General features: G+C 45.1%; 1 protein-coding gene across 1 annotated transcript in view; it reads left to right on the top strand.

Moving 5' to 3' along the window:
* The first annotated feature begins 4,104 nt into the window (after positions 1 to 4,104).
* Positions 4,105 to 15,551, top strand: part of IGF2BP1 (insulin like growth factor 2 mRNA binding protein 1) — a 51,488-nt gene continuing 40,041 nt past the window's right edge. The window contains exons 1-2 of the mRNA XM_053569009.1: positions 4,105 to 4,568; positions 5,718 to 5,778. Of these exons, the coding sequence (XP_053424984.1) occupies positions 4,394 to 4,568; positions 5,718 to 5,778 (236 nt within the window). The 5' untranslated portion in view covers positions 4,105 to 4,393. The remainder of the gene's footprint in view (positions 4,569 to 5,717; positions 5,779 to 15,551) is intronic.

Here is a 15,551-nt window from a genome sequence, read left to right as displayed (position 1 = left end):
ATATTTATGAAAACAATTGAGGCAGCATGGGAATATGATTATGGTACAAAAGTAAGTAAAAAATTAAGATACAAAAATGAGAAAGTTTAAAACTCTTTTAAATGGACAAATGCTGGAAAGAAACATTTTAAGTAAAATTAATTTTTTTTTGAGATGGAAAACTGTATTTTTTTTCTTTTTTTTTTTTATTAAATCATAGCTGTGTGTAAAATTAATTTTGTATGCCACTGGTGGAATTTTTTAATCTTCTACTTCCCATGTTTGAAAAAATTTTTTTATCCTCTTAAATTGTTTTTCTCTGCATATATTTGTGTTCACACTAAAGGAAAATGGATCAGAATCCTATCTTTAAAATAGAGTCAAGTTTCAGTGTTTCTGAATTCAGAGGGGAAGTGATTCTGTAACAGCTCTCCAGGAAAAATGAAAGAGGAGGAAAAGAATCAGGAGAGAGAGAAGTACAATAATAATTATTATTATATTACATAGGCTACACAGTATACATACGTCATATAACGTAATTATTGTTATTTTTCAGAAAAAGAACAATTTATCCTGCAGCTGTATGTTTAACTCTTACACAAATGTAACTCTGCATTGAAGATTCATCTTTCCCAAAGAAGCAGTGTAGAAAAAATTGTAAATACAATGTTTATTAGTTTCCCTTAATATTAAAAGAAGGAAAGGAAAATGAAAAGTTATGGTACTCCAGGTCTGCCCATTTGTGTCTTTAACCTAGGAATGTGAGTCTTGACAAGAAATAACTCTTCTTTCAGGTTAAACTGAGTGCTGAGCTCTCTCAGAGGGGAGAGTTAAAGCATCAATCAACATCATTTAGTCCCCCAAACCTCAGCCTAAAATAGCCAGGTCATTGAGGCAAAACTGATTTGGGGGCTAAAAAGATCTGTATCTCACCCCAGTTGCCTCCTCTCTCTCTTGTATTCTTGCAGCCTTTGCAGCTTCTGATTATACACACATAAGCCCTTTTTTGGGGGGGGAGGGGGTGTGGAGAGGATTAGAATTCAGTGAAACAGCTGATTAAAAAAAGAACTACTAAAAAAAAGAATTAGCCAGTTTCAATTTAGCAATAATTGATACATTTTTAGTTAAATAACTTGCAAGAATTTTTAAATAGTAGACTGTTCTAGTAAATTTATGTTTTCTCTTCTTGTCATGTTAAAAACTAATTTCAGCTAACATTTAGGCTTCTATTATATTTTTACATGGAAAAAAAAATCAGCCTAAAGGTGAACTGAATTCAATTAATTAAAAAAAAATTTCCCCTTAGAATCTAAGAGAGGAAAAGGTGGGCTTCATTTGACAGGAATTTAGAAGTCTGGATTGAGACTTTTGTGGGGGTTAACTTGTTTTGGGAGTGAAGAGATGGAGTAGTGGATATGCCCCCCAGGGAAAAGGAGAAAATCTGAGAAGTGCTTTTTATTAGTACCTAAAGATTCAAATTAAGTGAAGGAAACAATACTTAAAAGTTTCTGGGAACTGGGATGCTCTGCCTACTTGCCCTCATCCTTGTTCCCCAATATAACAGAACAGATTTAAGGAGTTTGGGACTCCTATTTAGGAAAAGGCCAAGAAATACAACAGGCTTTTTGAGACCATCTTTTGGTCCTTTCAAAAGTCCACACACATCACCAAGAAAAGTTCCCGGGCAACAGACCCACACATTCTGGCCAGATAATTTGTTTTTTTTTCTGGACTCTAATTTTCCTGAATTCTCTTTTCTCTGCAGATTGTGTTAAGCTTGCTGTTCATTTTAAAAAATGTCTACTGAGAGCCTACTATGTGGCAAGCACCGTTTATAGCTCATTGGATTGGTTTGTTTTAAAAGTATGTTTGTGATCAAGAGCTGACTAAATTTTAAGGGTCAGATGGGGGGAGGGTCGGAGATGTGGGGTGAGACACAGACGTCTCCCACCTTGGACAGAAAACATTCTTTTTCTAATCCACAACCGGTAGCTTATAGTATTTTAATTCCTGTTGTTCCACAGGAAGAAAAATACCACAAAAATAAAAACCCGACAAACACGTGGCTGGCTAGAACAGAATGCTGATTTGGGAGGGTGGGCTCTAAGGTGGTGGAGGAGACAGAGAAACCGATTTGGAAGTCCTCCCCGCCCCCACGTCCCAGCCCCATTTCTTTTCAGCGCGCCGGGAAAATGGGGAGGGGACAAAGGTGCTGCATGTCGTCTTTTAACTCCCGACTTTTGAAGGGTGTAAAATCATTCGGCAGAAAAGCGGTGAGCTGAAGTCGGAGTCAGCTCACTGCTCAGCAAATGAAAAATAATAACAATAAAAAAATTCAAAGCATTCATACTGATGTAGCCAACACGTGTTGCGGAGTCGGCCCGGGCAGCCGGCGACTGAGACAATGGGGTCGGGGACTGGGGAAGGGGAGAGTGACCCCCTTCCTCACCTACCCTCGCAGCACTGGTGCCCGGACAGAATTTTTCTCCCTCCCTCCGAACCCCGAGTAAGACCCCAATTTCCACCTAGTTAAGGGAGACTCCGGAATTTCTGGGGGTCGACCCCCACTTTTATCCCGTTCCCTGGGCAAGAGGGGTTCTGGGGTCCCCCGGCCGCGCTCTCCGCTCCTCCCTGGCGCCATCCCAGCCCCAGCCGCTAGAAACTCGTTGGCCTTGCTCGCCGTGCTGCCGCGATCCAGGGCTTGCGCGTGGAGCGCGCGTCCCGCTCTCCGCCGCGTATCCGGGACTCCTAAACGCGCGGCGAGCCGCCGCCCCCTCCCCCACCGCCCAAAGGGGGTGCGACAGCCCACGTGTCGCCCCTTGCCCAGTCGGGTCCTTCCCTCCGGCTCCAGGAGCTGGAGGATCCGGAACGAGTTGGTCAAAGCCGAGGGAAGGGACCAGGGCGGATCCACTTCCCCCTCCCCAGGAACGGACGGGGGAGGGGCCGTCGCCCCCTCCTCTAAGCTCCAGCCCCTAGTTTCCCAGTTCCTGGAGCGGAAATTACCCCCTCCCCCCGCAGGTCTGACCTGGGGACGTGGGCGGGGCTTCGTGCTCCGGCCCCAGCCCTCCGCCCCTCTCCCGCCTTCCTAGATCCGAATCCCGCACCCTAAACAAAGTTCGGAGATCCGAACCCAGCTCTAGGAGAGCCGCAGTCGGAGTCCCGAATGGAGCAGGCGCATTGGCCTCCACCTGTCCGCCTCCTAGTCAGGAAGGGAAAAGGGGAGCATTGGGATCTCCACCCGGTCACTCCCTCCCTGAGACCTCCCCCTTTGGTCCACTCGCTTTAGTCCCAGCTACCACCCTTCTTCCTTCTCTCGGGGTCATCTCGGGCCAGAACCGCGCGTTCCCCCAGGACCCCGAAAGGTTATCATTTAATAGCCGGACTCCGGGAGAGCCACCCTGTCTCCGATGGGGATCCTGAAACACGATTTCCTGCGGCTCCCTCGTTCCTAACCGCAATACCCCGGTGTCCAGCTTCCCGGTCCCGCACTCGTAGTGTGATCGGGTCCTGGACCCCCTGAGGCAGAGGAGTCTTGTGGAGTTGCGGTGGGAAGGCAGAGACCCCCTCATTAAAAAATCTCGGGGAAAGGCGCCTTTCTTTTTAAATCATCAGCTCCTGCGACCCCCTCCTGAAGACCCCAGAGTCCTCGGCTTCTCTTTGTCTGTCTTGGCCGTCCCCCGCCTGTCAGTCGCTAGCAGTTAACCGAGGTGGGGTGGGTAACCCCGCCCCCCCCGAATTAAAAAATAACCGTACATTTTACTCTTAAAGACAGAGATTCTGGGCTCCACCACCCTCCCCCAGTTCTGGCCCGGGTAGGAGGATGGGTGGGGGCTGGGCGCTTCCCTAGGGGCCAGGTTCTCGCAAAGGGGAGGGGGTGAGTAGAGCTTCGGAGACGCTGCCCCCACTGGCCCAGTTTACCCCAGGGGTGAGGTGAGTCCCCCACCCCCAGGCGGGAGATTGTTGGATTTGGCCTGAGGGCCGAGGGGCCCTTTGGCGTCGGGGGTCTTCCCCTGCAGGGTGGGTGGGGGCTGTCACCACGTGGCTTTGCCTTTTTTTTTTTTTCCGCTCCATTTTTTTTCAAGTCGATTTTATTTAGAGGCGGCTCCGGGGCGGCCGCGGAGAAACGTGACACACTAGCCTGCTCCGAGGGGTTTCGGACAGAAGGGCAGGAGCAGCGTCGCGTAGTCCGCCTCCCTGCGTGCCGCGGGCACTTCTCCTCCAACTCTCCCGCTACCTCTGCGCGCCCTCAGGCCGCCTTCCCAACCCAGGGCTCCGGACAACTTAAGGGGTGGGGTGCAAAGAAAGTTTGCGGCTCCTGCCGCCGGCCTCCCCGCCTCTAGGCCTAGGAGGCTCACCGCCTGCGCACGCTCGTTTGGCCTTGTCCGGGACCGCGTCCTGCCCTGAGACCGCCACCATGAACAAGCTTTATATCGGCAACCTAAACGAGAGCGTGACCCCCGCGGACTTGGAGAAAGTATTTGCGGAGCACAAGATATCCTACAGCGGTCAGTTCTTGGTCAAATCCGGTTACGCCTTCGTGGACTGCCCCGACGAGCACTGGGCGATGAAGGCCATCGAAACTTTCTCCGGTAAGAGCACAGCCATCTCCCCGAAAAAAACACAACGAAATCCCTGAACAACGGAGACCTGCACCTCCTGTTTTCTGGCCCGCCAACTCCTCTGTCCCTCTTCCTTGGCTTTGGTGCCGACCCTCGACCTACCTTCGACGCCCCCAACCCTAGCACAGCACACCCCCACCCTTGCGCGCAGAAATACCCGGGATTTCCTCACCGCCGCCTCCCAGAGCGAGAGCAGCTCCGGGTTCCTTTCACCCCCCCTTCCCACCGACAGCGCGGGAGCCCCCTTTGGCTGTAGTGGGGGGGGGTGGCAGAGACGACCCCAGGCTGGACGTTAATCCCACATCCAGCCCCTCCTTATCCGCTGCTGGACGGCCCCCCAGCTTGTACGCCCCCAGATCCCCTTCTCAGTTTTAGGCCTTTCCAAACGTTGAAGGGAGTCCCCGCACCGCGTCGGATCTCCTGGGTTTCTATTGGGACTGCAGCACTCCGCAGGACTGGGGAGGAAGGGGGTCCCGCCTTCCGCCCAGGGCCTGGGGCTTGAGCCATTTTGATTTGAAAGTGGGGCGTGAGCGGGGTGGCGCGGCGGCGGCGGCGCCGGGTCGCCATGCTGCTTCCCGAGACGCCCAGGCTGGGCCGAGAGGCGCGCGCGGCGGCCGCGAGGGACTCTCCCCGCCAGGCCCCGCTCGGCTCTCCCAGGTCCTCTCCTTCACAGCCAGCCCCGACAGGTGACCGCCCCACGACCTGAAGCCCTTCTTCTTGGCCCAACAGAAAAATAAAGTTTCATTCTGCACACCGGCCCCACCCCCCACTTTCTGAGAAATGGGGAGCCGTTCCTCCTGGCTCCTTCTGCACACATCTGGGAGCCGGACAGGCAGCGCTCACACAAATGATCTCGCGCCTTTCTCAAATTGGGCTTCCAGGATCATTCTCTAAACAAGGCTCAGTGATAAAACAAAACAAAAATTAAGAAAACAACGAAGTTATAGATTCCACTATTCCTAGAGCAACCTTTTCCCGTCCAGGGGCGGAAGCCACTGCCTGGATTCTCAGGAAGATCACGAATCTCTGTAACTCTTGAATTACCCTAGTGTCCCCAGACCCTTCTCATTCGGCCCCTTTTCACGCTCTCATATTAATGTTTTTCTTTTTCATCTTTAGGAAAAGTAGAATTACAAGGGAAACGCCTAGAGATTGAACATTCGGTCCCCAAAAAACAAAGGTAGGAAAGAGCTCTTCTCTGGGGGGGGGTGGGGGGGTGGAGAGGCTGTGTTCAGGGGTCCATAGCGTCTCCAGTGGAAGAAACCCATTACTGGCCTTCCCACCCCCAACTCCGGATGTTGGGGGCAGGGAGGGAAGATTGGCCAAGATCTTGTAATGGGTGGTTTACAGCTTGTTAAAAAAAAAAAAGTTGGGGCCAGGGTGGGCTAAAAGATGTTACTTGTAGAATTAACCGGGAGAGGGGACCAATAGGGGAGAAATCTTGTTGATTTTGTACAAGGTGTGGGGCCGTTTTTTGTGGGGAAGCTTAAAATCTTAAGAAGAGTTCAGACTCATGGCGATTTCTGCAACTTTCCAGCAGGCCTCAATTTCTCTGTTTATCCCACCCTTTTTACACCATAATTCTTAAATGGATTGGGGGGAATCCTCCTACTCCTTGGAGGAAGTGGAGTTTCCTGCCCACCCCCCCCCAATACCCTGTTTGTGCTTTACTTAAATTTTTGCAACAGGCAAAGACTTTTCTCCACAGACCCACAGTCCCTCATATCTCACATCACCACCCTCCCTTCAACCCCGCCCCAACTGGATTTTCCAAAGAATATGTCTTAGCTGTACTATCCTTTTTGAGCCCCCTACCCCCACTCCTTCAGGCCATTGTTACCAGGGGACCATCTGGGGTGAGATCTTTGTGTTCAGGCTGTGAGCTGGGGCTCTTTGGAGGGTCTAGAACTCCGTGGATGAATGGTTGTGTGTGTGTGTGTGTGTGTGTGTGTGTGTGTGTGTTCATTCCAATACCCTCTATGCTCTTTCAGCAAAATGGGGTACCTTCATCATGCTTCCTGAAAATTCACAGTGGATTTCAAATCATTCATTGAATTCTGAAATCTTTCCTAGCACTCTGGCTGGGAAGTTTAAGGGCAGTCTTTCTACCTTCTCAAATAGACTTTAAACATGTTGACAGTGCAGAGTTTGCACTCATGGTGCTAGTTGCCCACCCCCCCATTTCAGCTGGAAACATGCTGACTTTCAGAATAGTCCATGGCCTTTTTTGGGTGGGAAGGTGGAGGGTGGGGTGACTTTGGGGGGGCACTTAAAAGGATCTAGGAAGTTGAATGGGAGATGAAATCTGTTCAGTCCTTCAGTTTGAGATATTTAAGTAACTTGAGACCATTGTATCGATAGATGATCAATATGGCTTGTTACTACAGTTATAGAGCTTGTGATTTAACCTTAAATGCTTGAAATACTGTTATTGGAAAGGCAATTTGAGTTAGGAATAAAGAAGCAATAAAATCCAAAGGAAGAAGTCTTATTATTTTGAAACATTTCCTGGAGATGAGAATAAGAGAAACAAAATGACACTGACACCAGCATTGAGTAGATGATATTTGAATTGATGAAAAGTATCCAGAATAACTGGCATTCTGAAATATGTGGACATTTTTTTTCTTGTGCTCTTGAGGATGGTTTAAATTTTAAAGGGAATGAAGTGAAATGTAAGAGAAACAGCAAAATGTGATGAAATGGAACTCAAAACATTTATATTTTAATTTTCATGGTCCCCGGTATTTGTGGATCTTTTTCTCCCAAGCCATCTGCTTGCTTTTAAGCCTTTTCTAGGCTCATTCTTGTTCCCTCCAAAATGCACTACTGAGGGCTCTTTTTGGAGTTGGAATGGGGAGGGGGTTTTGTGAGATGACTGGTTTAAAAAAAATCTCCCTGTCCACACCCATATTAAATTAGATCTTTTGTGTTTTCTACCCCTTCCTGAAGTAATGTTTTGGTCTAAACATTCATTCAATTTTGTTTTCTTTTCTTTTTATTTTGGGTGATGATGAGAAGGCACTTCATTTTTCTAGAATGAATCAGTTTTTGAAGTCTCAGGATTTAAAAAAGTTTATTTGCATTAAGTCAGTTTGCTCTGTCATTTTGTGTTCTTTGAGGAAGCATGTTGTGGTATGTGTCCTTAGCTTGTGTCTGAAAAGTTTTTTTTTTTTTCTTCAGTTAGATTTGTTAATGGCTCTTTCAATCTCATGGATGTACAGAACAGGAACTAGTTGGTTATGACCAACCTTCTAAGTGAAATGAAAACTGTATATATTGTGACTATGCATATACTCCATAGATAATATTTTCACCGATGAACATAGAAGAGAATTCTGGATGCACTCACCTCCAGATGAATTGTGATTCATGAAAACCTAACAACTTCACTTTTTTTTTTTTAAAGGGGAAATCAAACAAAAGATATGTTTCAATAGTCACCTCTGAGCAACTCTGATTTTGAAGTGTTAATATATTTTGTTCTCATTTTGAATAATCTATTTGATAAATATGATTTGTACCTTTTTAAGAACTCAAGAGACTGGAAACTATACATTCAAACTGAAAACAGCAATTGGTTTGAATTTTTAAAATGCACAACATAAAATTTCTCTGAGGTCAACTTCCAGACTCCAAGTCAGTATTGGATTTTGATTTAACACTTTGGCTTTTTGTTGAGAATTTGTATGTATTCACTGTCAAATATTGGAACAAAGGAGAACAACCAAAAGAATTTTTTAAAACAGTTGTGGAAAGAGTTTATATATGTTTTTATTCTGAGAGACTTAACAGTAGTTGAGGTGAAGGTGTGAGTTGTTTACTCAGGTAAATGTTTGCTTTTTAAGGGAATTAAATTTTTGTTACACTTGCCACTGTGGTGTGTCTTTTTCTAGAGGAATGTAGCCTAAAGATACCATATTTGTCAATTGTCATCAAAAATAAAATGTTGCTGTTAAATTAAAAAATGAAGGGATGCACTGCATTAACTTCTCTAGGCAAAATGTATTTAAGTTTGGTGATTTCTTTAGGCAGGTTAATGGTGATTTTTTTCCTTGTAAGTTGACTTAAAACGATGTGGGCTAACACTGTCCCTTAACTTTCTAGCTATTAAACAAAAATTGGTCTTATAACCATTTATACAGGCGTGAGAACTCTCAAAAGTGTTCAAACTTGATTTCAATTCATTTAAATTTCTGAACGTAGAAGCTTGGTGAAGGGGATGTCTTGTAAATGGCCACAAATATTTTAAATTTTATTTGAAGAAATCGTTTGTGGAGCTTCTGAAGAAATAATTGGTTCACTAAATGTTTTTAAAACGAGCTAAAAAATTTGCTTTCAGAAATGGGTTTGCATTTAATGAGGGGAGAAAACCTTATATTTTTGGGCTGAAAATGAAGGGGAGTTAAAAATAAAAAAACAAGGGAATGAAAAACTGGAGTAGGAGGATTTTTCAGGCATTATTACTTTAAGGGCTTATAATTATGGATTAGTATCCAAATCAAAAAGAAAGTTTATAACTCATCTGAGGTGAAAGATACATGTGACCAGTCTTCAACAAGTAAGCTTAAAGTAGAAACAATTTATGACCCTTTTAGGAAAAATGTTTTATTAATATTTTAGCATTGGGTTAAAAAGATTTTTTTCTTTACATTAAGTGAAAAATGGTTGAATCTTAGTTTTTCTGAACTGTTCAGAGAAAAGGTAGAAACTGGGGCATATTCTCTTCATTTTAATTTCCATCTAGAAATTAAAACTTCACAAATTTATAAATCAAGTTTTCTTCTCTGCTAGAGAATCCTTAACTATTAAAATTTGGGTGATCGTTATATCAAGATGAGACATAACTAAGAATAGTAATATTTGGCTGTCCCTTGGAAGAGTTGTAGGTTTTCAGAACCCCTTATTTTTTGCCACAAATTAAGAGAAATGAAGTTTTACCCTAATAGTTTCTGAGATGGAGAACTTTTTCGTAAAGAAGGGAAAAGAACTGCAATTCCCATCACTAATTTATTTAAAGTATAGTTAACTGTTCCAAATGTACAGTTTTAATGGCACAGCTTTTGGTGGAAAAAAACAAAACATTCTTTCTTATAATTATGTTTCAGAGATGAAATACATGACATTAGCAGTTGGAAGAATCTTGATTCGAAGGTCCTGAGCTTCTAATCTTTTAAAATTACCTTAATATATATCATTTGACTCTATGTGTGTGGGTACTTTTAAGGCTTATTTTTTAAGAGTTTATTTATTCTGTACTTTAATGGGTAACAGCCTGTTGACAAAGATACTATTGAGACAGGCTAGTAACTATACAATTTGAGAATATTTTAAAATTCAGATCTGGTTTAGTTGAGTGGAAAGAGGGAGAACCCCGAGTACTATTTGTTTAAAGATTTTGTGTTGAAGAGTTACTTACTGGTTAGATTTGTGGATTTCTCTCTGTGGAGTGGTGGTGGTGGTGATGGTGTCCTTAGAATGAATGTCTGAACCAAAGGCATTTGAAGAACAGACATTTTTCCAGCTGTTAGAATTTAAATTCAGTCTTGTTTGCTCCCCATCCTCTTAAAAAGATTCTTAAAATGTGGCTGATGTCTTCCAGAAAGTGCAGCTTAGATTTTGGGATGGGAGAGTTGAGAAAAGGAGAGGAAAAAAGCAGCAGGGGAGGCTGAAGAAATCAGACGAGTTAGTCCTGAGTTGAAAATTCCAGACGGAGAGGAGGAGGGGGAGAGAGAGAGGGAGATAATGGGGTGGGTGGATTTCCCGCTTCTCTTTTAAAGGGGAGCTGCTGGACGCTCACTGTTAGCCACCCTGAGAGCGGGTCGGAGACAAGTGTTTAGACTGTGGTGGAGTCGGCCAGGGCAAGGCTATTTTTGCTTTCGGGGTTGCCTGGCTTCCCTTCCTCTTGTCAATAAAAAAAAAAAAGAGAGAGAAAGTCGCGTCCGTGCTGGAGGCTCTTCCTGGAGAACTCGCGCCAGCCCTGCTGCCCAAACCCTTCCCTGCCCCCGCCCCAGACCCTGCCTCCGCCTACGCTGCCGTGGGGCTACCGCCTTCCTCTTCTTAACGAGCCCCTGGCCCAGGGTATCCACAGGCTGGGCCCCCCACCCGGAAAAACTTCCCCTCCCAGGGCCCTAAGACCCCGGGCTCTGGCGCGCCTCAGCTCTGGGGACACCCCAACCCCAAATCCCTCAGTGGCTTCCCCACGTGGAGGGTTTCTCCTGGCTGCTGTGGCACGCAGACCCTTTCCAGCAGCTGGGCTATCTCAAGACCTTTCCATTTTAAGGCAAAAGGCAAGTGAGTAAATGTGAAATGAAAAAAGGTAGAGAGAGAAAGAAAGAGTGTAAAAAGGAAGATAGGATGAGGGAGTAGCTGGAGAGAAAATGGAGGTGCAAGTAGCTGTTGGTCCCTTCCAGCAGCCAAGGGGCCCTTGGCCTGGGGAACAGAACCTTGGAGAGGGAAGTGTCAATTTAAATAACCTGTAATCTTTACAGAATGGGCTGTGTCTGTCTGCATGTCTGAAGGCTGACTGAAACAATAACAAGATGTTCCATAGATGGATTTTATTTATCTTGAAAAGATAGGCAACAGGTCCTCCAGTTGGCCACTGGAGAGGCTTTGTGGATCTTTCCCAGGATCTCAGCCAGTGTTTGAATCCATGTTAGCATAAACTTTTGCATCTCACCCATTGCCACCTTTCCTCTCACCGGCTACACCTTTTTAAATGCTTGTCAAAACCAGAAAAGTCTCTCAAACATGGGCTCAAAGCGTGTGATTATTTGGTTATTGATAAAATTAGATTTGGCTAAAATTGATCTTGTGAATAGCTCCTCTGATAACAACCATTGCAAGGTGGCACTGTCAGCAGGAAGCTATGTTAGTCCCCAGCTGGTGACTCCACCCTAGTACAAGAACTTGGGTTGTCCTTCAGATTTTGATCAAAGAGGACTGTGGATGGAACGGGGTCATTCTAGCATTGACAGCTATTGGCAGAGCCAGCTTTGTAAGACCTGCTTCCTACCTTTGCAGCACAATAGGTTTGCAATAAATACAATAGGATGGAACAAGCTACCACCCTAAGCACAAAACACTGATAGAAGATGTGTGTTGAGAGGCTGTGATTGCTCACACCTGTAATCCTAGCTTTCTGGGAGGCTGAGGTGGGTGGATTGCTTGAGCTTGGGAGTTTGAGACCAGCCCAAGCAAGAGCAAGACCCTAGGCTTACTAAAAAATAGAAAAAATTAGCTGGATGTTGTGGGTACCTGTTGTCCCAGGGAAGCTGAGGGAAGAGACTCACTTGAGCCCAAGAGTTTGGGGTTGCTGTGAGCTATGATGACATGGCACTCTACCCACGGTGACAGAATGAGACTGTCTCAAAAAAAAAAAAAAAAAAAGAAAAGAAAAAAGAAAGGAAAATAGTACAGAAAATGTGTGTTTATTACAAGTAAATCATAGGGAAAAGTAGGTCTGGACCTCATAATTTTAATATAATTAGAGAAAATCTGATTGCAACACACTGAAATGTAACTGTACTAGAACAAACACTATCAGAAATGCGGTCCTGTTGTAGAAATCCAGGCTCTCGGGAGCATGGTTGGCTATAAGTAAACTGCTTTTGAATGAAATACAGAGCAAACAGCTGGATGATTAAAAGAATGGGTTGAATTGTGCAGATATTTTCAAGACCTCTTAGGACAAGTTTAGTTATAAGACAAGTGGCATTTTGATGGCTGGAAAGGCATATAAGGAATATGTCTGATATGGGATGGCTGGGAATTTTGCTCAGAGCTTAGAGGAGGAGGGTCATGGAGAAAAGTCAATTAATAAAAGGTAGGAGAAGTGGAGATCTCTCCCATTTTCTCTCTTTCTCTTTCTGTCATGTCTGTTCAGTGAATTCTAGTCAATTCTTTCCCCATTTGCTTAGGAAAAGAGGACTTCAAATTTTTATTTTCCATTTTGAATTAATTTCAGTTAAATTAATCATTCATCCAGATGTTTTGGCCACTTGAAATGGCAAATGTCAAGTCTGAGTGAAATTTGATTGGATAGTTTAGTTTAGTTGATTGGATGCAGTTAGACTCAGCAGAGAAATCAGAGAATTCAGAAATTTATGCTTAAGAGTTGTTTATGTGGTCTGAGTTCTTTGGCAAGAGGAGTGAGGAGAAGAGGAATCATTTAAGATGCTTAAGGCTTGAGGAAGGAGGAGGCTCTGCAAGGTCATTCGATCTTAGGACCTACCTTAGGTTCCTTATTCAGTCTTCCACAGGAGTCTGGAAGAAGGGTCTTTCTCTCAGGAGAATTCAAGTGTTTAGAAGCAGCAGCTAAAATAAATAAACAGCTGTGGTTAGCTCCATGGGAATCAGAAATGATTAAGTGCATAGATGCTTGACAGTGCACCCATGAGCCATTCTGTCTTTGGGCTGTATGTATACCTAAGGCACTGGGTTGAGGTGTTTAAACATACTTAAGGTGATGGATAGGCATGTTGAAGGGGATTTTTGTGCAGGGTGCTTTGATATTTCTACCTGTGTGTAAAATGGGAAAGTTACCTTTTGGGGAGAGCGGTGAGATTCACCAGGGCCACCCCGTGGAGCCCTTCCTAGATTATGCCCCTCTCCCCCGTACATCTCTTGCCCATCCTCCCAGAGAAAACGGTTTGGGGAGATGAGGCAAACATGGTGGAGTATGTGACAAATTGGTCATTAGAGGAAAAGTGCCATTTATTCTATTGTCACTGATGCTCTGAACCTAGGCCAGATTTCTCAATGAATTTCACACTAAAGGGCCACCGTCATACGGTGCATCTAGGGTGGGGACACTAACTGCAGATAAGGTAGGTGTAAGAATTTAGGATGTAGTAGACTGTGTGAATCCTCTTGGGGATCTGTCTGAGGTAGGAAGGAATGAGAGCAGCAGGCCCCATCTGGTGAGAGATGGGTACATTTGTCTTAATATTCTGCTTTTGATAAGCGAACAAAGTAGCATCGGGGATCCTGGATGTCTGGGAAATGACTGTATACATTGTTTCCTCCTTCTTTTGCCCTTGTAGTGGTCTCATATTCTCTTCTTGGTCCCCTGGTCTGGAAATAGCTCCTAAAGACAAGCTGAGAACCCGCCTTATTGCCCCCCCTTTCTCTTTTCAGTCCTCCCAGCTCGAGCGGTGCACAGCACACTGAACGCACGGGCGGGTGCATGCACATATGTGCACACATGCCCATAGCCCCAGCCCAAGAAATGAGGCTTAAACCTTTTCTTACTGGGGTGGGTAAGGGAAGGGCTTCCAATCTGGATGTGGTTTTTTGCCCTTTAACAGGCTTGTGACTTTAATCAGGTACTATAAAGGGTTTTACAATTAGTTTATGTGGAATGATGTGTGTTGCCTCTTTCTGGAGTGGCATTTGGGATTGCTTGGGGCTCGTCAACTTTCCATTAGGGACTCTGAGAAGGAGAAAATGAGAGGAGACAGGAACTGAAATGGGGGCCAGTGGGTGGAGTAAGCTTGTTGAGGATGTCTATTCAGAGTTCGAGGTATTTATTCTACTTCCTCTTCAAGGTCTCTAAGTTGCCCCAGAGAAGTTAAACTGTAATAGAGACCAGTTGCTTTGGCAGGATTTGGAGATGGAGCCTTAAATTAAAGGGCAAAGATGATTCTTCACAAAGAGACGTGGCCGTCGGTGGCTGCAGCCAGTGTATTCCAAGCCAGGACTAGGAGAACTAGGATGTTGGCTGGGGAAGCAGCTGGGTTCAGAAGAATGTACAATTGTTAAGTGTCCATTCCAGCAACTTTTTACTTAATGTAAAAGAAGAGGAAAATCTAGCTGATTGAATTTATCCATCGTACTTTCCTCCCTATGATTATTACCATTTGACCCACAGGTGCTGCTTCTGTTGGGTTTATAGAATAAGGTAGAATGATTTATGTTCAGAATGAGCTCTGGGGTTGGAGGGGATGGAAAAGAATGATCTTCACAAACTCCTCATATCTCTGAAATAATCTTTCTTTCACTCTCCTTCTCTTGCCTTTCTTGCTGGCCATCTTGAATGTGTAGTTTCCTTTTAACTTCTGACTAAAAGAAGAATGCTGCCTAAGCCCAAGCTCCCTTGCTCTCCTCTTCAAAATCCCATGGTCAGCAACTTTAGCCTGGGAGTGTGTGAGAGATCCTTGTCACTGTCTAGTCACTACCATTTAAAAAAATTAATTCGCCTTGGCACCTGTAGCTCAGAGGCTAGGGTGCCAGCCACATGCACCAGGGCTGGCGGGGTTTGAACCCGGCCCGGGGCCTGAGGCAAGACAATTGCTTAAGCTCAAGAGTTTGAGGTTGCTGTGAGCTGTGATGTGACAGCACTCAACCCAAGGCGACACAGTGAGACTGTCTCAAAATAAGTAAATAAATAAAATAATTCAAAAATAGACCGGGTGCAGTGGCTCATGCTTGTAATTCTAGCACTCTGGGAGGCAGAGGCGGGTGGATTGCCTGAGCTCACAGGTTTGAAATCAGCCTGAGCCAGAACAAGACTTCGTCTCTAAAAATAGCTAAGTGTTGTGGCAGTTGCCTGTAGTCCGAGCTACTTGGGAGGCTCAGGCAAGAGAATTGCTTGAGCCCGAGAGTTTGAGGTTGTCGTGAGCTATGACACTATGGCATTCTACCAAGGGCGACAAGGTGAGAGTCTGTCTCCAAAAAATAAAATAAAATAAAATTCAAAAATAAATATTTCTGGCTTAGCAACAGTAGCACAGTGGTTACGGAGCCAGCCACATACACCAAGACTGGCAGGTTTGACCCCAGCCTGGGCCAGCTAAACAGTGATAACTGCAACAAAAAATAGCCAGGCGTTGTGGCAGGTGCTTGTCCTAGCTACTTGGGAGGCTGAGGCAAGAGAATCACTTAAGCCCAAGAGTTTGAGGTTGCTGTGAACTCTAATGCCACGGCACCCTACCAAGGGTGACATAGTGA

This window comes from Nycticebus coucang, chromosome 18 (assembly GCF_027406575.1).
Source record: "Nycticebus coucang isolate mNycCou1 chromosome 18, mNycCou1.pri, whole genome shotgun sequence".
NCBI classification, from domain to species: Eukaryota; Metazoa; Chordata; class Mammalia; order Primates; family Lorisidae; genus Nycticebus; species Nycticebus coucang.
The sequence above is the reverse complement of the archived record's forward strand: the minus strand, read 5'-3'. Positions and strand labels throughout refer to the sequence as shown.